Source organism: Dipodomys ordii, unplaced genomic scaffold (genome assembly GCF_000151885.1).
Source record: "Dipodomys ordii isolate 6190 unplaced genomic scaffold, Dord_2.0 Scaffold131, whole genome shotgun sequence".
In the NCBI taxonomy this organism is placed as follows: domain Eukaryota; kingdom Metazoa; phylum Chordata; class Mammalia; order Rodentia; family Heteromyidae; genus Dipodomys; species Dipodomys ordii.
In genome coordinates this window covers 3,315,943-3,337,208 of record NW_012267347.1, presented here as the reverse complement: position 1 = coordinate 3,337,208, position 21,266 = coordinate 3,315,943, and the positions used below count along the sequence as shown (strand labels likewise).

Sequence of the window (21,266 nt, the reverse complement as noted above, 5' to 3'; positions counted from 1 at the left end):
GAAACTTCTATAGTCACGTGCAGACAAGTTGGGCATACTGGCCCATAGAATCTGTCCTGCTGCTCCTGCTGGGAATTGTAGCTGTGTCCTGTGTTCATGATGTGGGTATCAGCCTGAGCTGCAAGGACGGGGCGAGGATCACAGCCATCTTTGCTGAGGAGGCAATATGTGGGCATAGAGAAACAACTCAGAACTGGAGGGCAGGGGGTTGGGCTCTAATCCTCGGGTAAGATCTTCTTCTCCCTGAACCTAAGTGTGTGTGCTCCACAAAATGAGTGGAGTGAGCCAGACCCATCTCCAAAGGCCTTTACGTAACACTGCACCATTCCTGTGATTGCTGAGCACTCCAGCTCCTGAAGCCCATTCCCCTGAGCCAAGACACAGAGGGAGAATGGAGCCAAGGGCGAGAATGTGCTACCTTGGAGGGGAGGGCTTGGTACTGAACTGGAGGGCCCTCTCCCCAGCCCAAGGCGGTACCCTTGCCACCTCAGGGAGTAAAGGCCTGTAGGGACTCATAGTGGAGCCCCTCCTCACTCATATTCTTGCCTAATGCCACCTTTGGCTTTGCCAGGCACCCAGACCCGCTTCAGCCAGGAACCAGCAGACCAGACTGTGGTGGCCGGACAGCGGGCCGTGCTCCCCTGTGTGCTCCTCAACTACTCTGGGATTGTTCAATGGACCAAGGATGGGCTGGCCCTGGGTATGGGCCAGGGCCTCAAAGGTGAGTGGGGGCTTGGAGGTGTGGCTCAGTGGTACACACACACAGAGTTGCACACACACACACACACACACACACACACACACACACAGAGTTGCACACACACACACACACACAGAGTTGCCTAGCCAGGCAGCGTCCAGATGGTCCCATTTTCATACCTAATCCACATTCCCAGGTTAGAGTCCTGGACTTGCCTGCCTTAATTCCTTAGCACACATACTCCCCAGTACTCCAGCCTCCGCTTTGCTTCTGAGCTCTGTCTCTCCCGCCCAGCAGCTCTGTACTTCTATATGACTGGGTAGGCTCAAGAAAGGCTATAGGAACCTGGTTGATCAAGGGAAACAGACCTTTGCATAAGAGAACTGCAGACAGACAGGCAAACAGACAGAACCAGGTGCTGCAGGCAGATGGATCACTCAGGAAGCCCTGGGACAGCCCAGCCCCCTGCAGGGGAGTGGGAACTCAGGCACTTGTGTCCCAGGATGCTTCAGGCTGGCTTCACGTGGGCTGACTCTGCTCTGCCTTGTTGCAGACTCTTTCCTCCCCCTGCACAGGCCATATCTGCTCTAAGGCTAGAAACGTATTATAACATCATCTTAAGCACTTGTTTATTCATTCAACAAGCATTTATTAAGCCTAGGTTGATGTAGCTGGTGTTGAAGAAGACATAGTGATTTTTCTGAACAAACAAAAAATTCCAGCCTCCTATATTCCAAAGCAAGCAGAGAGACCTTGGAAGGACTGCCTAGCAGGGTGGGTGAGGAATCAGGACACCTAGTGTTCATCCTCCTTCTACCTTCTGCCCACCTGGTGATATGGGGAGAGTCAGTTCCTTCTTTGGGCCTTGGTTTGCTGATCCATCTAACAGGTGCAACATGCTGGGGCCTGCCCACCTTACCTGAGCCCCTGTGAGTTCTGCACACACGTTAGCTTGAAAGCACTGGGATAGTGTAGAACACAACAGGCTGTGTAGAATTCCAGCCTAAGTATATTTGAGGCGGTTGAGATTATTTGCTCTGGGGTCCACGTATTAGAGCTGGTAGGGGAAATCTGCATAGAATAATCTGTTGAAAGGGAAGAGATGGGTCTGGTGGATCTATTGATGATGGAGAGAGAAAGAAACTGGGAGAGAGGGAGATCAATAGATATGGAGTGAGAAGAATCGATAGCCTCTGGACAGAGGGAGATAATGGGGAACGGGAGGGAGGAGGGCAGGGGAGTGGGCGGTCGTGGGCGGAAGCCTGGAGAAGGACAAGAGAGACTGAATTGAGAAGGCCAGAGGCCCACCCCTCTGCCATCTGCTGTGGTTGTGAAGGGAACTCAGACTGGTTTAGGGGCTCCTTGAGGGAACCAGCAGACCCTTCTCATCTGCCTCCTGTGCTGAGTGGGGCCAAGGCCTTGGCCTCCCTTGATTTCCCCCTCTCCTTTGCCAGTCCCACAGAGACGCCCCAGTGAGCTCATGTCTGTGCTGAGCTGCCCTATATATTTCCCAGCGCCCACACGCTCTCCCTCTCTCCACCCCCCACTTCTCTCCACCCTGCTGGCTGCCTCCCCCCACCCCTTCCTTTGCTATCATTATGAGAGACATTTGTCTGCAAACAGCTTCAGAGATTTCATCTGCTCCTGCTTCTGCCTGGCCTGTCTGCCCCTCCCGCTTCAGTCTCACAATGGAGGTGGAGTCTGAGTCTAGGTCCCCCTGGTCTCACCTGCTAATGATACCCAGGAGAGGGTAGGAGGGCAGGGGAAGGAGTACTGGCCTGTTGTGGATGTCAGGCCTTGGCACAGTGGTGACCTGGGGCGAGGATGTGTCCTCTGGGGCAGAGTGGTCTCAGCTGTAAGATAAGACCCATGGTAAACCTCATCCTTTTCTGTCTCTGCAGCCTGGCCACGATACCGGGTCGTGGGCTCTGCAGATGCCGGGCAGTACAACCTGGAGATCACTGACGCGGAACTCTCTGATGATGCTTCCTACGAGTGCCAGGCCACAGAGGCTGCCCTGCGTTCCCGACGGGCCAAACTCACCGTGCTCAGTAATGACCCAATGCCCTGCAGTGCTCCCAGGCCCTGTCTCTCCAGCTCTCCAACTCCCTCTCTAATTCCCTGGCTTGTCCCCTCTATTCCTGAGCCCCCAAACAGCCTTGGCTCACACCCCTTCACCCCTTCCTCAGGCCCAGCCCTCCTGCCTGGTTGCGCCTCTCTCTCAGCACTCACCCCTCCTCCTCTCAGATTCAGGGGCCTCCTTAGGGAGCAGGGTAACAAGGCTGGAAGGAATGGGCATGAGAGGACTGGGGCTGGCTCCTGCTGTGTCTGCTCCCAGCTATATAGCTTGTGTCTCAGAAGCCATGCTCCCAGAAGCCCACAGGGGCACAGAGCAGATGTCCCTCTGTAGTAACCCCCAGGCTATCTGCATAATGAAGGGACTCTTCTGCACACTGAGGTGAAGCCAGCTCTGCCCTACCCCTCTCCTCTCTCTCCTCAGCCCTTGGTCTTTCTGTCCCTCCAGTTCTGTGGTTTCCAGGAGCCTTGGCCTCAGGTGTCCTGCCTGCTTGCCTCTCTCCTTCCCTCCTTTCTTCCCTCCCTCCCTTCCTTCTTCCTGCTTGCCTGTACTGGGGCTTGAACTCAGGGCTTGGGCACTCTCCCTTAGCTTTTTCCATTCAAGATTTATGCTCTACCACTTGAGCCACAGCTCCACTTCCAGATTTTGATGGTTGATTGGAGATCAGAGTTTCATGGACTTTCCTACCTGGGCTGCTTGGAACTACACTCCTCAGATCTTAGACTCCTTAATAGTTAGGATTACAGGCATGAGCCACCAGCCCCTGGCTTCAGTTGTTCTTTCTCTGTCTGGCTCCCTGCAAACCCATCTTCTCTTTTATCATTACTCTATTTCTATCTCTTTCCTGTCTTCATTTGACCTATTCTGTTCTGCCTATTTGCCTTTTCTCTCACTTGACCCAAAGAATTGGGGAACAGGAGAGGAGGAGGGAAGATTCATGAGCTTAGACTCTATATGCTTTGCATTTGTGGGGGGAAGTAGGAATGTGATAAGTTGTGCAGCTGTAGCAGAAAGACTCCTTAGCTTCTGAGGGTCCAGAGGGCTGGACTGTGGTTGTACCTTGGCCATTTGGGTAAGAGGTCACACCCCAGGCACACGTTTCCTCCCTGGTTATGGTAAAGTGACATAATGCTGCCAGCCTTTTCTTAGCAACGGCCACCTTGTGCTCATGCACAGTGAATTGCAAACTGTGAAGATCTGGGCAAATGTGAAGTGTCAGAATAAGTGCGAACGGGAGGGCCCCAGCAGCTGGTGTCTCTGGATGTGAAGGCGCCAAGGGACTGAATGATTCAGGGATGGTGGGGGACTTTGCTTTTCTTCTCTGGGACTACAATGGGAAGGCTAGCCAGGAGCAGGACTGAGGTCAGAAAGCAAGAATTAAGAGACAGCACAGGATACCAGGAACTCCTCTCCGTCCTTTGCCCAGAGTGTGTGAGCCTCCCTGGTAGGCCGGCACTGTTTGAGAGCCATGAAACCTAGGAGAACTCCTCCCCTTCTTTTTCTTCCTCGCTGCCTCTATTTTGGGTGCTATTTGTGTCCTGCAGAACTTCCACCTTCACAAAATGCCCTGAGTTTCTTCCTTTCTCTCTCTTACCTCAGTATACAGCAAAGAGGTGACTGTGGGGTGGGGGGTGGGGAGATGAAAAGCCTGCTCAATGCCAAGTGTGTCAGGAGTAAGGCCTCATAGTCCATGGCCTGGAACAGTCAGAGAAGGCCTCTTGGAGGAGGAAACGCCAATGGGAACACTGGCTAGGGAAGAGCATTGTTAGAAAGCCTGAAAATGAATGAAGCAGAGCTACGGGCATGGGGAAATGACTAGCTTGTGGGAAGACATTGTCAGTGTTGTGATGGGGCCTTCCTGCTCCGTCTTGATGATTTGAATTGAGTGGAGCAGGAGAGACCACAGAGCTGAAAGGAAGCCAGGAATGCTTCTTCCCTTGTCTCTTTGTCCTATTTTTTTTCTTGAGCACTCAAATACCCCTGCCTCCTCCACCCAAGTCACCTAAATACTACCTGAATACCTCATGTTGGTAATAAGAAGGCATGATGTAGCTGGGCACCAATGGCTCATGCCTGTAACCCTAACTACTCAGGAGCCTGAGATCTGAAGATCGTGGTTCAAAGCCAGCCCAGGCAGGAAAATCCATGAGACTCTTATCTCCAATAAACCACTCAGAAAACTGGAAGTGGCACTGTGGCTCAAGTGGTAGAGTGTTAGCCTTGAGCTGAAGAGCTGAGGGACAGCACTCACATCCAGAGTTCAAGCCCCATGACCGACCAAAAAAAAGGAAGGCATGATATTCCCGCACCCCTCCTGCCTACTGCCTGCCCTCAGCCTTGGCCCACAGCAGTCTGGGGCCCAGATAACCAGGCAGGGCAGAAATGAGCAGTGGATCCTGGGATCTGTCTCTCTGCCCAGGCCAACCTCATGAACTTCCCTCCATCCTCTCATGTTTTCCTGGCTCCATGTCTCAGGCCAGCCTTCTTCACAGAGTGGCCTCTTTCATTTTGCTCCATGTGACTGGCTTTGAGAGGAGGCTTCTGCCACCTGCAGACCCAGATGTAGACGTAATATAGATCTGTAGACTTATGGCTTGTTATTCACAGAAGTAACAAACTGGAGGGCAGCAGAAATGAGTGTGGCTTTGAGGTCAGGAGGACATGGTCTTCCTCATCCCACCCCTCAGCCACTTAACACACTCTCATTGCTGGGCATGTGGGCAGATACATCCCAGAGCCTTGGTTCCTTGTCTATGAATTAGTGATATTCCCATGAAAGGATTAGTAAATGTACTTTGTGGTCAGGATGAAATGCAATCACATTCCCAAGGCATTTTAGCTGACCGAGGTAAACCTTCATGGGAATGGTAAGGGTGATTGACTATCTCTGGATAGCTCACAATTGGCTTCACCTCCTGGATCTTGCTTTTATCTCCACAATAACAGCCTTGGGGATTAAGTATCAATGTACCTTTTGACTTTTTTTTTTTTATCAAAACCGAGGCCACAGACATGTAGGCATATTGATATACAGATTTAAGTCACCAATCATAAATATTTGTTCATAAACACATAGACTCACACTCTCTAACTGTGGCTGAACTGACATTTCTACCCCCTTTCTTCCCTTTGGTCACATATGGAGGGCGGTGATAGGCTCGTGGAGCGTGGGCAGAGAGTTTGGAAAATTCTAAAGAACCTTATACTCAGCCCGGCACTGGTGGCTCATGCCTGTAATCCTAGCTGTTCAGGAGCCTGATATCCAAGGATTGCAGTTCAAAGCCAGTGCAGGCAGGAAACTCTGTGAGATTCTTATCTCCAAGTAACCACTGGAATTCCAGAAGTAGAGCTGTGGCTCAAAGTGGTAGAGTGCTAGCCTTGAGCAAAAGAGCTCAGGGACAGCGCCCAGGCCCTGAGTTCAAGCCCCATGACTGACCAAAACAAAACAGTACTTACGCTCCAGGTGGCAGCAAGGGAAGACTTCAGAGGGGCCCAGGCAGGTCCGGAGACCCTGAGTGTCCCCTCCTTCCCTATTTGTCTGCTTCTCACATTGCCTCCCACCTCCATCCTCATACCTGGCCCCTTCTGGCATTGGAACCAGATACACCAGGGAGTAAGGAGGAGGAGCAGGAGATTCAGAGGGTAATTACCCAGGCAGGAGCTAGAGCCACTGCTGGTTTTCTTCAGGGAGAAAAGCTAACAGATTTTACACTTCACAAGTGCCCGGCATGGTACAATCTATATCCAGTACTTCACTGACCTTCACAAGGGCCCAGGGAACAGGCATTGTTAAATCTCTGATGAAGAAACAGAGACTCCGTATAGGGACTCACTGCACATCACACCACAGGTAAATAAAGTTGTCAGTGTTTGAAACCAGGGCAGCTGATTCCAAATTCCATTCTTTCCCCACCAATACCAGTCAGTGTCCTTGAGCTGGATAGCCGAGGAAAGTTGTAGGCAGCTTCTTTCTACTGGAGACCCTGGGATAGAAATTTCTCTTCACTCCTCCAACTCTAGGACAGGCCTATACCATCCCCGCCTCCAAGGGCCTCCCAGTGTCTGTCTGCCTGTGTCTCATCTTTATCAAGATATTTTTATTGTTGGTGTTTTAAACTTTGCTTTTTGCTTGGTCATGGGGCTTGAACTCTGGGCCTGCATGTTGTCCCTGAGCTCTTCATCTCAAGGCAAGTGCTCTACCACTTGAGCCATAGCACCACTTCTGGTTTTTCTGGTGGTTAATTGGAGATAAGTCTCACGGACTTTACTGCCTGGGCTGGCTTTGAACCACAATCCTCAGATCTCAGCCTCCTTAGTAGCTAGAATAACAGGCATGAGGCATGGCTCATTTTTTTAAAACCAGCTTTTTTTTTTTGGTCATGGGGCCTGAACTCTGGGCCTGTGCACTGTCCCTCAGCTCTTCAGCTCAAGGCTAGTACTCTACCACTTAAGCCACAGTGCCACTTCCAGCTTTTTCTGTTTACATGGTGCTAAGGAGTTGAACCCAGAGCCTCATGCATGTGAGGCAAGCACTCTACCACTGAGCCACCTTCCTAGCCCTCTTCTTGGTTTTATCCCATCAATTAGTTGCTCATAAATTGACTCAGGAAGTCCTGCTCTCTACCAAGCTCTGGCTAGACTCTGCGGTTCTAAGAATAGCCCCTGCCCGCAGGAAACTTAGAGTTGGGTTCACCTGTGTGAGTGCTGTAGAATGAGATCCAGAATTTGTTAGCTTGAAACATCTGATTAGTTCAATTCCTTAAGCATTTAGCAAGGGCCTACTTTAGCCACCTATTAGGCACTGGAGACTACATACAAATGTTAATTTGAGAACACCTGGCCTGCTTTTCCAAGGAGTATCAGTTGTGGTGGGGGTGGAGATTTGTAAATACAGTTGGTGCTAAATGCTCTGGATAACTGGTGAGGGATGTGCATGGCAGGCCTTGTGCATCACCTGGGCTGTGAACCAGGATGGTAACAGTACGAAAGCCATCGGCGAGACAGAAACGTGCCACAAAGTGAGATGATGAGAAACGACAGGACTTGGCCTGAGGACCAGTGTGCTTACAATGAATGTCCCGAGCAGTTGTAGCCATTAAAGGTGTTTTGATCTGGAGCATGGCATAGTTTTAACTGTGTCATGGAGAAAACCCGAGGAGGGTGTGTGTGATGGATAGCGCTGGTGACGTGGGAGGGCCCATCTGGCTGGGGTAGGGCAGCGCAAGTAGGATGCGGTGGATGTAAGAAGCCCTGTGGAGGTAGACATTCTTCCCCAGGATGACTCAGACCTTGAGATAGCCCAATACTTTCCACTTGGATAGAGGCTAGGAAGAGATTCACAGGGGCTGGAAAGTTTCTGGTCTGAGGTCCTTGGGTGAAGCCACTGTGGAAGCAATAGATGTAGTGATTGTATATAGAGAGAGAAGGGTAGATGGAAGGAGGCCTTCCCAGCAAGGTGTTTGCCACACCTGGGGCTGACTTTGCCCTCTTTCCCCCCACAGTCCCCCCAGAGGACACCAGGATCGATGGAGGGCCTGTGATTCTGCTGCAGGCAGGCACGCCCCACAACCTCACATGCCGCGCCTTCAACGCCAAGCCTGCAGCCACCATCATCTGGTTCCGGGATGGGACCCAGCAGGAAGGGGCTGTGGCCAGCACGGTGAGACCCTGCCTGATCCTCTGGCTCATCTTAAGTCTAGCACCGGGTCACCTTTTCCTTTCCCACAGGGGTCTGATCACAGACTCCAGGGGCCCAGGTGCGAGGAAGGCCCTTCAGAGGTAATCTGGCCCAACTCCTGATTAAACAGGTGGGAACACTGAGGCCTTGAAGTAGGTTTCTAACTCTACTGTACCCTTCAGTAGTGGAAATGAAACAAAACAAAAAAGCTATACAATCTAGGCTCAGGTCACTCAGGCCTGTAATCCTAGCCACTCAGGAAGTTGAGATCTGAGGATCACAGTTTGAAGCCAGCCTAGGTAGGAAAGGCCACAAGATTTCTAGAAGTGGAGACAGCTAGAAGTGGAGATGTGGCTCAAGTGGTAGAGGGGAGGAAAAAGCCAGTCTTGAGAGGAAAAAAGTAGGGATCACACCCAGGCCCAGAGTTCAATCCCCAGTACCAACAGAAAAAAGGAAAGGAAAAGAAAGGGGAAAAGGGAAAAGAGAGAGGAAGGAAGGAAAGGGAGGGAGGGAAGAAGGAAACTGGCTACATGTATTAAAATATTTTAGTGGTCAAACAAGTAGATTTGCTAATGACATACTAAGACTGGATACACTTTCACTGCTGTCCCCCAAAGACAGGGGCATGGCCGTCTAACTGTAGGACCATAATTTGGTTCATGCTTTCTCTTAGGCTATTTGCCATGTGGGAAATGGCTTGAAGATTCCTATGATCGCTTTTGGGAATCTCAGCCTAAGGGTCACTGGGCCTATCTGAATTCTTGAGACTATCTTTGTCCTTATCCTGGAAGTGTCTGTGGTCTAGCTGGAGAGTCAAGAGACACTCGTGATTGCTGTGAGCAGGGCTGGGTGAGCTTGGAGGTCAGAGGGGCAGTCTGTCTGTGAGAGACTAGGAGAGCACCCTGAAGGCTGGGCTGTCCCAAGGAGGCTTCCTAGAATGGGAGGACTTGTGAACTCTGAGAATTCCCGGAATGAAGCTCCATCCCATCCCTTGGGGGAAAACTGCTGAACACAAAAGAATGTAGCCAGAAGATCCCATTAATAATAATAAATCAGTATGATATGTCTGGTGTAGTAAGTTCTTCACTTTAATGCGAGGAGTTAAGAAGGAAGAAAACTGGAGGTGAGGAAAAGAATATATGGAGACTTGTATTTTCTGTTCTGTTTTTCTGCAGACTTAAAACTGCTTAAAAAGCCAAATCTAAGCCTGGCACTTCTGGCTCAACATCTGTAAAACTAGTTACTTGAGGAGAGATCTGAGGATCGCGATTTGAAGCCAGCCAGGAAGGAAAAGTCTGTGAGACTCTTAATCTCCAATTAGCCACAAAATGCCAGAAGTAGAGCTTGTGGTTCAAGTTTAGAATGCTAGACTTGAACAAAAGAGCTTGGGGACAGTTCAGACCCCAGTACTGGCGCGTACGCGCGCATGCGAGCATACACACACACACATAAATAAATAACTGAAAGCCCACTTTATTTTTGTGCCAGACCTAGCGCTTGAACTTGGGGCCTGGGCAATCTCTGAGCTTCTTTGGCTCAAGACTAGTGCTCTACCATTTGAGCTATAGCTCCACTTGCAGCTTTTTTGTTCTCTTAATTGGAGATTAGAGTCTCATGGACTTTCCTGCTCAGGTTTAGCTTTGAACTGCCATCCTCAGACCTCAGCTTCCTGAGTAGCTAGGATTACAGGTGTGAACCACCAGTGCCCCAGCTCTAAAGTCTACTTTAAAGGAAATGTGGAAAGGAAATTGAGAGAAGAGATTTTTTAGTTGGACCACATCATTTCTGTCTTTGTCCTACTCTAGGAGTTGTTAAAGGATGGAAAGAGGGAGACTACGGTTAGCCAGCTGCTCATTAACCCCACAGACCTGGACATTGGACGCGTCTTCACGTGCCGCAGCATGAATGAAGCCATCCCCAGCGGCAAGGAGACATCTATAGAGCTGGATGTGCATCGTGAGTGGGGCCGTGGGAGAGGAGTGAGGGGAAGATGAGATATGGGCAGCCTTTGAGAAGCATAGAATGAGTGTGGCTCTCTTCATCCCTGTCTGTCCTGGTTTGGACCGTGAGTACTGAGGGATATGGAGAAAGGAAGTCTTCCTCCATTTCTAAACCAGTGTGTGACTTGGGAGGATGGTGAATCCTTCTGGGTCTCCATTTTGAATTATGATTAGTTGCAGAAAGTAAGATGTGGGCCATCATGATTCTTTATCTATAATTCCAAACTGAAGTGATTGTTGGGTGGCAGCACCTGAGCCCAGGCACTTTGTAGATTTATTTAACCTGACATTCACACATTTCACTGTAGCTGTGTTCATGTAGTCACTGTGTAGTGTTGCCCAGAGGCTGCTGGGGGTCTCCTACAGTAGAGAGGCTGTGGAAAATGTAGAAATGCATAGTCTTTAAGGTTTCACAAGGGATTGTAGACCTATTGTAGACCTGCTTCTTGGGATTGTCAGCGTTAAATCTAGTGTGGATGGTGCATGCTTACCTGATAAATGCTCAATCAATATCCTCTGCCCAGGGAACCATGAGAGGCTGGAGGCAGAGGGGGTGGTAGGCAGCAATTTGGGGGATGCTCCAGCCCCGTGGTTTTCAGTGACCCAAATGAGTCCACACCGACGCCTAGTGGCCACAGTTGGTTACTACAGTCCTTGAATAATTTGTTCCTTGGTGATTGGTCAGCTGGGGATTGCTTATTTATTAGACGCTGTATACTGTAAACCTGGATCCCCATAGTGGAGAAGTCTGAGGGTACATGCTAGGCAAGGAAAAGGAAACTTTAGGAACAGAAAAGATCCTGACTTCCTGTCCCTTCACTTGGCAGACCCTCCTACAGTGACCCTGTCCATCGAGCCCCAGACGGTGCAGGAGGGAGAGCGCGTAGTCTTCACATGCCAGGCCACGGCCAACCCTGAGATCCTAGGCTACAGGTGAAAGGGCTGGGGTGGGACTTACTCTGGGAATGCTGCTGGAGAGTCCCTGAGACCTAAGGGGTAGAGAGGGGACAGGAGCAATCAGCGTCCCTGGGCACAGTGGAGAGTGTCCTGAGTTCTGATCCCATCTTTGTGTTTCTTCCAACACGCCACCCCCCAGGTGGGCCAAAGGGGGTTTCCTGATAGAAGATGCCCATGAAAGCCGCTATGAGACAAATGTGGATTATTCCTTCTTCACGGAGCCTGTGTCTTGTGAGGTCCACAACAAAGTGGGGAGCACCAACGTCAGCACTTTAGTAAATGTCCACTGTGAGTAGCTGGAGGGGCAGGGACAGGAGACAGAACGGGGCCTTTGAAGACCTCAGGTGGAAGGTTAGGGAAAAAAAGCACCATGCAGCCGATAGAGTTGGGGCAGGGGGCACGATGACTATGAGGGGTAGCAGGGCAGAAGAAGGAAGAGAGGGTCATTAGAGTTGGCTCGCTAGGAGCTTGAGACCCTGATAAGTTACTTCTGTCTCCTTCAGTTGCCCCCCGGATTGTAGTTGATCCCAAGCCCACAACCACAGACATTGGCTCTGATGTGACCCTCACCTGTGTCTGGGTTGGAAATCCCCCCCTCACCCTCACATGGACCAAGAAGGATTCAAATATGGTAAGCCTCTCCCTGCCTGTCCTGGGTGCTGGGAAGAAGGGCTCTGGCTATGGGTGGGGGTGGCAGTATTATTTTCCTCCTTGAATCTGGGCTATTTCTAAGGTCTTGGGATTTAGAGAAGAACATTATATGGAATCAGTCTCAACCTCTTCACCAGCCTCTGCAAGGTGGGGTGGGAGATTGGAAAAGGGTCCAAAGAGATGCTGCTACAGTGGCCAGAGATCTGGTAAAGCAATGTTGAACAGGAAGTTAAGGAAGCTACCGAGGAGAGATGGTTGGATCCCACAACTCTAGAGATGCGCATTAGACAGTAGGAGCCAAAATTGCAGGGAAAGGAATTTCTAAACAAAACTTCTGGCCTGCTTTGGCAATAAAAACACTAGAACAGATCATCGGAAGGAACTGTATCCTCTTTTATTTGTGTGTATATGGGCTGCTGGTATTGAGACTTGAACTCAGGGCTTGGGTGCTGTCCCTTAGTTTCTTTTGCTCAAGGCTAGCAACTTTATTTCCAGCTTATTGGTGATTAATTGGAGATAAGGGTCTCAAAGACTTTCCTGCCTTTCAAGGCTTCAAAACGGCAATTCTCAGATCTCAGCCTCCTGAGTAACTAGGATTCTAAATGGGAAAAACAGGCTTCTGGCTAGGAACTGTACCCTCTTAAAATTACTGTAGCCATTGCCTGCCCTCTCTCACGCCCTCCCTCCTCCGTCCCTGCCCACCCTTGTAAAGTTGGTACCTTCAAATGCCTGGCTACCTAAAGACAGGGATGGATGAATCATCCGGACTCGGGAACCTGCTTTCTTTCCTCTGGCAATTCACTTGTGGCCCTTCCTGCTTTCTTTCCCATGCCTCCAATGTGGGGCCCTCATGGACCTAGGGGCCCAGGCCTCCTGGCTCCCCACCCGAGGCTGCTCTCTCTGCCCAGGTCCTGAGTAACAGCAACCAGCTACTACTGAAGTCGGTGACCCAAGCAGATGCGGGCACCTACACCTGCCGGGCCATTGTGCCTCGGATTGGAGTGGCTGAGCGGGAGGTGCCGCTTTATGTGAACGGTGAGTGGCCTGAGTGATGGAGGCCCTGCTGGACAAGGGCTGCAGCTCCTGACTATCCTGCCTGTGTCTCCTTGCTTTGTAGGGCCTCCCATTATCTCCAGCGAGGCAGTGCAGTACGCCGTCAGGGGCGACGGTGGCAAGGTAGAATGCTTCATCGGGAGCACACCACCCCCGGACCGCATTGTGAGTATGGGGATGAGTCTCAGAACAGCCGTGCGGGCCCCCCCTCCCCTTGTCCAGCCTCCTCAGCTCATGCCATTTCCCCATCCCTTTTCTGGTAGTCTCATCTTGTGCCTTGTCTGTGCCAATCACACCTCATCCTTTATTTGTGTGACCCTGAGAAATTAGCGCCTTGTTGTGTGTGTGTGCACACGCACATGCACGTGTGCACCAGTACTAAGACTTGAACTCAGGGCCTAGGTGTTGTACCTCAGCTTTTTTTCCATTCCAGACTTACACTATCCTACTTGAGCCACAGCTACCTTTTAGCTTATTGGTGGTTAATTGGAGATAAGAATCTCATGGATAGGATGGGCTGGGAAGGTGGCTCAGTGGTAGAGCGCTTGCCTTGCATGCATGAGGCCCTGGGTTCGATTCCACCAGCACCACATAAGCAAAAAGAAAAAAATGCCGGAAGTGGCACTGTGGCTCAAGTGGTAGAGCGCTAGCCTTGAGCTGAAGAGCTGAGGGACAGCACCCAGGCCCAGAGTTCAGGCCCCATGACCTCCCCCCCAAAAAAAAAAAAATAAAAAGAATCTCAGGGATTTTCCTGACTGGATTGGCTTCAAATCACAATCCTTAGATCTCAGCCTCCTGAGTAGCAAGGTACAGGCGTGAGCCATCTCGGTTTCCTCATCTGTAAAATCAGAGGTCATAACCCCTACCTGTAGGATTTCCTTGAGGAGTCATGGTAGCTCTCCTCTCGCCTTCCTGGCAGAGGTGCTCGCCCAGCCTTTTCTTTCCTCCCTCCTCCCCTCCCTCTGCCCCTGCCTCCCTCTCCATCAATTCTTTCCCTCCCTGTTCCACTTTTCTCTCTTCTCTTGCCTTTTTCCCCACTAGCCCTTCTCCACACACCCATCCCCGCCCCATCTCCTCTCCCCCATGCTATGAGCCATTAATTCCTTCCGTGACCATTAACCGTCAAACCCCTCATCACATTTAATGACCATTTGGCTAACTCCAGGGCTGCCCAGGGACTTTTCATTACCACGGCTGCCCAGGCAGCAGGCGGCCGGGTTCCCGGGGGGCTTTCCCTACAGAGCTGAGAGAATTGATCTCTGGCAAGGAGCCAATGCTGGGCTGATACCCCTCCTTAGCCTGTGTTCTGGGTGAAGGCACGCAGGGGGATGTGTTGGCATGGAGGGCAGGGATGGGATCCTGCAGGATGCTACTCTCTGGTTCCTGGATGGGCCTCCAGAGCCAGCCAGGCAGACTTGTGTGGCTTTGGTTAAAGGTAGGATTGAAGGTGGAATTATGCATGGTTAGAATTGCAGCTCTAGCTGGAGGAAACCTTGACCACTGTCATGTGCCACCCTGGTTCTCTCATTTTACCCAAGGAAAAACTGGGATTCAGAGATGGAAAGAGAGGGGTAGAAGAGCCAGGACTGGAGTGTGTGTGGCGGGGGAGGGGATGGGGACACTGCTGGGCACTGTCCCTGAGCTCTTTCGTTCAAAGCTAGTGCTCTACCTCTGAGCCACAGCATCAATTTCCAGTTTTCTAGTGGTTAATTGGAGTTAAGAGCCTCACAGACTTTCCTGGCCAGTCCGGTTTTGATAGGTGATCCTCAGATCTCAGCCTCCTGAGTAACTAAGAATACAGGCAGGCATGAGCCACCAGCTCCTGGCTGGTGTCTTAATCCAGAACATTCTTTGCAACGTATGGGGTTCCCAAATGTCAGCTGCATCCATCATGGAATCATTATAAAAACAGAATCCTGGAACTCGTCCCTGGACATTTCTATTTAGGACATAAGTCCCAAGAATCTACCTTTATAGAATATCTCTTTGAGAGCCACAGCTTGTCCTAGACCAGAGGTCCAGTGCCAAGGGTTTGAGGTTGTGGCTGCGACACAGATGGTTACAGGGTGAACAGGGTGAGTGCAGGACTGGGCTTAGGGGACATATCAGAGGTGTCTTAAGGGTTCAGGTTACAGACACCTGGGAACTTCTGCCACCTGCCCCTTCCTTATCTGCTTCCTGTCCTCCTCACCCCAGGCCTGGGCATGGAAGGAGAACTTCCTGGAGGTGGGGACCTTGGAGCGCTATACGGTGGAAAGGACCAACTCTGGCAGCGGGGTGCTGTCCACGCTTACCATCAACAATGTCATGGAGGCTGACTTCCAGACCCACTACAACTGCACTGCCTGGAACAGCTTTGGACCCGGCACAGCCATCATCCAACTGGAGGAGCGAGGTGACTGGTTCTGCTGGTGCCCAGCTGGGGCTCAGGGCAGGCTGAGACACACTGAGATTCAGAGATGAGCCAGGATTGGAATGCAAGGTTCTGGAGTCTTCTCCCCGCTCCCCCCACCCCTCCCTTAACTCCTGGTGCTGTTCCTGAGCTCTTTCACTCAAGGCTAGTGCTCTACCACTTTGAGCCAGTTTTCTGGTGCTTATTTGGAGATATGAGTCTCACAGACTTTCCTGCCTGGGCTAGCTTTGAACCGTAATCCTCATATCTCAGCCTCCTGAGTAGCTGGGAATTCAGGCATGAGTCACCAGGACAGAGTATGGAGGGAGAGACTCCTCGGGGGCCTCCCATCCAGAACCTGCCTTCATGTTCAGCTAGGGAAATTCACTCACATTGTGAACATTGATTGATCATCTTTATGTGCCAGGCTCTGTAGTAGGAGCTACAGGGACATCCAAGAATACGATATAGTTTCTGTTCACAGGAAACTCAGCTTAGTATAGGAGCTTTTAGCATGGAAGCAAATGAACTCGGAGAAAAATCTAACAATCAGGATAAAGAATTAATACTTGTTGAGTTGTAAGGATTAAATGAAAGAATATGTATAAATACTGGGCACATAATAGGTGTTCAGAAGTTCACGTTCCCCCTCACTTCTTCAAGAACCAGTAATCTGAGCGACAATTCCCTCCTTTCAGCACCTCTGGCAGAATGAAGTCCTAAGTCTGATAAGGGAAAGACAACATTTGTTTGTTGCTGATATTTTCCTTTTTTTTTTTTTTTTTTTTTTTTTTTTTTTTTTTGCTTTTTGAGAACCATTCAGTCAGGGGGGATTTGGGGAAGCCATCTGGTCAAGTTTAGCTGAAGATGCCTGCGGGGTGAGGTATGACAGGTGGAGAGTACTTAGGGGCTCTGTGGGGAAGGTTGTCAGAGGGAAAAAGTCATTTAGTGGATCTGGAGGCAACTGGGACTGCCTGGTAGAGAAGGCCAGAAGTGGGATTCCTGTGCATCTCAGTTCTAGAAGCAGGAGGGGAAGTGGAGCTGGGGTTCAAGTGGTAGCATGCTGGCCTTTAGCAAAAAAGCTCAGGGATAACGACGAGGCCCTGGGTTCAAGCTCCAGGACCAGCAGAAAAGGAAGAAAAGAAAAAAGGGAGGACTTGGGAGGAACGTTGGAGTCCCAGGAGGCTAGTACAGATGGAGCAGGCACAGCACGAAGCTGGAGAATTTGGAGGCAGCAGACTTCAAACAAGTGCTCAGCCCAAGAAGGAAGGGGTCAAACCTTCCAGCAGGTGGGACAAAAGAGACCTGACAGACAACAAGCCAGGGCCCTGCTACAGTAAGGATAGGGCCTAATCATGACCTCAGCTTTGGTCAGGCTGGAACACAGACCCAATCCAACCACACTCCAACCTAGACTTACACATCATAAGGTTCACAAGCCATGCCAGAACTGAGCCTTGTGCGCAGCCCAGGGCTGCCATTGTAGCTTGTGGGGAACCATCAGGCAATGCTAAGCTCAGATCCCATTGTGGCTTCCTCCTCACCCCTCCTCCTTTTCCTTTCCCCATCCAAAGAGGTGTTACCCGTGGGCATCATCGCCGGGGCCACCATCGGCGCAGGCATCCTGCTCATCTTCTTCTTCATCGCCTTGGTGTTCTTCCTCTACCGGCGCCGAAAAGGCAGTAAGTCTGGGACCTGTATAAGCACCATTTCTGTCTGCCTCCCCTCTACCCTAATCCCCAGCCCAGGAGGGGCTGGAAGCAACCACTGCAGAGGCCATCAGCAAAAACATCTGGCCCAGCTGCATCTATGTCCCCGTCCCAGGTCGCAAGGATGTCACCTTGAGGAAGCTGGACATCAAGGTGGAGACCGTGAACCGAGAGCCACTGACCATGCACTCCGACCGTGAGGATGACACTGCCAGCGTCGCCACAGCAACCCGGGTCATGAAGGCCATCTACTCAGTGAGGGTCCTGCTCTCCCCAGCCTAATGCGTTCTCCACACTCCTAGAACCGGCCCCATCTGCTCTCATATCATAGCTGCAGCCCTCTCCTCCCTCAGTGAGCCCACCCCCGTCCTCTGTGTACACGCATGCACTTACACACACACACACACTCGTGCCAAGCTAATTTCCCTCCAGCAGAGTACAGGTAGGGGACAATTCTCCTTAGGCTTCCTCTGCCCTGTCCTTCCTCACAAGGGCAACATTGGAAGCCCTTAGATCTTCTCTGGCCTAACCCCCACCCCCACCCCCCGCCCCCTTAGGCTAGGATGAGGAAATCATCCCCAGAGAGCAACAGTCATACAGTGACGGTCACATTCATGTTAGCAACAAAATGACTGCCAGAACCCAGGCCCCTGGCTTCCTCCCAGCACACCCTAGAGCCTGGGCAGGAAAACAGTATAGACGCAAGTCTGCCCCTGACCCAGACCCTTCCCTTAGCAGTGGCCTTGGGGCATGGGGTTGGGGAAGGAAGACAAAAGCAAAGTCCTCATCTCCTGCCTCTTCCTGCTCTGCAGCCCTTTAAGGATGACGTGGACCTGAAACAGGACCTGCGCTGTGACACCATCGACACCCGGGAAGAGTATGAGATGAAGGTAGGGAAAGCAGGGACTGGCTGGGAAATGGAGCCCAGGCCCTGCCGTGGGGAGGTGGGAGGCTGGGAGAGGCGTCAGGCTGAAGAAACAGAGGAAGTGGAATGGCACAGGGTACTGTCGGGGGAGGGCTCAGAAAGTTGTGATGAGACCCCCGTCCTCTTCAAGAGGAAACTTAATGGTCTCCATCCTCTTCCACTGTCCCCCAGGACCCCACCAACGGTTACTACAATGTGCGAGCCCACGAAGACCGCCCGGCCTCTAGGGCAGTGCTGTATGCTGACTACCGAGCCCCTGGCCCCACACGCTTCGATGGTCGCCCCTCATCCCGGCTCTCTCACTCCAGTGGCTACGCCCAGCTCAATACTTACAGCCGGGCACCTGCCTCTGACTATGTCCCTGAGCCTACACCCTCCGGCCCTGCTGCCCCAGCCGGCACCGACACCACCAGCCAGCTGTCCTATGAAAACTATGAAAAGTTCAACTCCCACCCCTTCCCCGGGCCAACTGGGTACCCCACCTACCGACTGGGCTATCCCCAGGCCCCACCCTCTGGCCTAGAGCGGACCCCATACGAGGCATATGACCCCATCGGCAAGTACGCCACAGCCACCCGATTCTCCTACACTTCCCAGCACTCGGACTACGGCCAGCGGTTCCAGCAGCGCATGCAGACTCACGTGTAGGGGCCAGCACCCCGCTTGGGCATCTCTGCGGGGCAGAGGAGAAGGCTTTCACAGCTGTTCCCTGATATTCAGGGGCGTTGCTCCTTGCTCCCTTCTCAGACCAGCCTTCCTCCTCCCGCTATGGCAGGTGGGGAGCAGGTCTCCCAGAAACACACCCCCCCCTCCCCAATCCCGAGGATGGTGCTCTGCGCATGCCCCAGCGTCTTGGGCCTGCCCTTCCCTCTTCTTCGGGAGGAGGTGTCTCTTCTGACCTGCGTGCTTGCTTGAGACCCCAGCGTGGGGACAGGGAAAGTGAAGGCGGGGAGAGCAGAGTGGGCACTTTTTAGCATTCCCTTTCGATCCCACCCCTCTGTTTTCCCATGAGTAGACGGAGCAGTGGAGTAAAATGGACTGGGCAGGCTTTGCCCTGGGGACCATGACGTATGGGAGTCAGTGGCTCTGGCACAGTCTCTGTGGTCTGTTTTTACATCCTGGGTACATTGCTTTCCTCTTCGGAGGCCTGCAGATGGGACCTTGGATTTATTTTAGTTGTTGTCTTCAGAACAGCTCTGACAGTTGAATTCACATCCAAGCCCCTATTCTGCTGAAATCAAAATGCCAGTCATCCTGGCTGCTACTGTGGGCATTGGTCTGTCAGCTACAGAGGGATCCAGAGATTACCCGTAGCACCGCTCCCTTCCCTTCTCTGCTGAGTGGGCCAGATAAGTTCAGATTGTGGTAGAGAAAGGATAGTCAGGACCTTAACCTTAATTGACCAGAGACCACTGTGCCCTATGTGGCACTTCCCAGATCTAACACTAGAGATAGCCATTAAGCCCTCTTACCCCTTACCTACCCCACTTCTTGGCTTTGGCAAGTAGTATAGTGGGGTCAGAGTGCTACAGACTCTTTTTCAAAGGCAAGAGCAACAAAAACAGTGATAGGCTCATTTGGAAAGGAAGCTTGCAGGAGTTCCCGCACACAAATACAAATGTCAGTAGAAAGGAAGGAGGCGCCTGTTCTCCATCAGATTCCTAACCCAGCATTACTTGTCAGATTCCAAGCACTTTGAGTCCATATTTATACATCCAGGTGGTGAGACCTGTCACACCAGCAGGTGGGCTTTGATGCCTCCCAGACTGCTGTCCTATCCGAAGCCCTACCGGCTGGTCAGAGATTGCCATCCAGGAGGCGTGGATGATGTTCTCTCCAAGTTTTAGTTTTGTTTCTTTTCCTTGGACCAATCAGATTCCTTCCACTTTTAGTGCCTTGAGTATTGAGCTTTGGGTGTGGGTGTGGTTGCATACAGAGCAGGTACTCATGAGCCTCAGGCAGGCTGTCCAGTGATAGCATCAGGAGAGATAGGTGAGGGGCAGAGGGCCTGGAAATAGCCCTGAAGGAGAGCTCATGCTGATCCAAAGGAGACAGTAGCATGGAAGGGCACTGTAGGCATTCCATAGCACATGCTTTCCCATCCTCTATTTAGTGCATACCCCCCTCCATATTCCATGCCACTGCTTCTCAACCGCCACCTTCTGACCAAAGAGAATAGTAGGCATTCCAAAGAATCTGTACCTCTGCCTCAGCCTCCCCACGAAGTCGCATCTGGAGTTGGCTGTTCTCCACCTGCCCATCGCAGCCAGCCTGGTGGGCGCACACCCTCCCCCTGCACCCTTCTCCCCGCCCTGTACAATTCCCAGAATGCTCCTTGCCCTTTCTCGGTGGTCACCATCCATTAGTCATGTTCACTTTAATGAGTTACATGCTCATCAGCCACGGGCCATCACCACCCTTACAGATGGGCCTGTGGGGTGACATTCCCAGCCATCCCCTTGCTGATAAAGACCAGATAATATCCAGGAAAATGAGTAGCTTCAGTTCAGACTTGACAGTTTCTGAGATCTCTTGCACTTGAGACTTGGGGCAGTTTCTGCAGAGTGGACCCTACCTGGGGCATTACAAGTGTCCAGCTGTATTCCATCCCTAAAGATTCCCACCTCCCCCAGAGGCCTTCTGATAGCGGTGAGATCTGTTAAGAATGTAGGTTCCAGTGCAGATAAATTCATACAAATTTGTATTTTCATAGATACCAGAAACCATGGGTAATCCACTTTTTTTTTAAAAAAAAAAGTCATTTTTTGTTTTGAGTTTGGCCAAGTTTTCTTATTTCCCCATTTTGTTTCAGCAGTAGGTCCTCTTGTGTTGAAATGGTAGGAACACAGGTCACGAGGTACCTCAGCACTGCTGGGAAATGGTTGAGAAAGGACGCCTGGTCCAGACAGCTGTGCCACTGTTCCCCACTTCCCATCGCCAGGGCCCCTTCCCATTCCCCAATGCCAGTACCCCACAGCATCGTGCACTGTGCAAAGTGCCGACAACCAAAGCAGTCTGTGTCCTCTGTAACTTAGACTCTGCATGATCAGAATCAAAGTTGGGGACCCATCTGTTAGGGCCTCTGGAGAGTTGAAGGTGCTCTTGGTCTCGGGCCTTTCTCCTCT

General features: G+C 51.4%; 1 protein-coding gene across 1 annotated transcript; it reads left to right on the top strand.

Annotated features, from left to right (window-relative positions):
* Positions 1 to 549: 549 nt before the first annotated feature.
* On the top strand, positions 550 to 20,872 carry Kirrel (kin of IRRE like (Drosophila)). The gene is made up of 14 exons (XM_013030513.1): positions 550 to 721; positions 2,602 to 2,751; positions 8,279 to 8,436; positions 10,260 to 10,410; positions 11,282 to 11,387; positions 11,551 to 11,699; positions 11,915 to 12,042; positions 12,971 to 13,097; positions 13,180 to 13,280; positions 15,312 to 15,510; positions 17,082 to 17,189; positions 17,332 to 17,471; positions 18,029 to 18,106; positions 18,313 to 20,872. The coding sequence occupies exons 1-14, from the start codon at positions 550 to 552 to the stop codon at positions 18,787 to 18,789; spliced, it is 2,244 nt and encodes a 747-aa protein (XP_012885967.1). The 3' UTR covers positions 18,790 to 20,872.
* The last annotated feature ends 394 nt before the right edge of the window (positions 20,873 to 21,266 follow it).

What these genes read in the sequence shown, in the direction of transcription:
- Kirrel (XM_013030513.1), top strand. Translation starts at nt 550, where the DNA reads ATGCCACCTTTGGCTTTGCCAGGCACCCAGACCCGCTTCAGCCAGGAA. An exon ending in TATGGGCCAGGGCCTCAAAG is followed by an intron (nt 722 to 2,601) that starts GTGAGTGGGGGC and finishes CTGTCTCTGCAG; the next exon opens with CCTGGCCACGATACCGGGTC. An exon ending in CCAAGAAGGATTCAAATATG is followed by an intron (nt 12,043 to 12,970) that starts GTAAGCCTCTCC and finishes CTCTCTGCCCAG; the next exon opens with GTCCTGAGTAACAGCAACCA.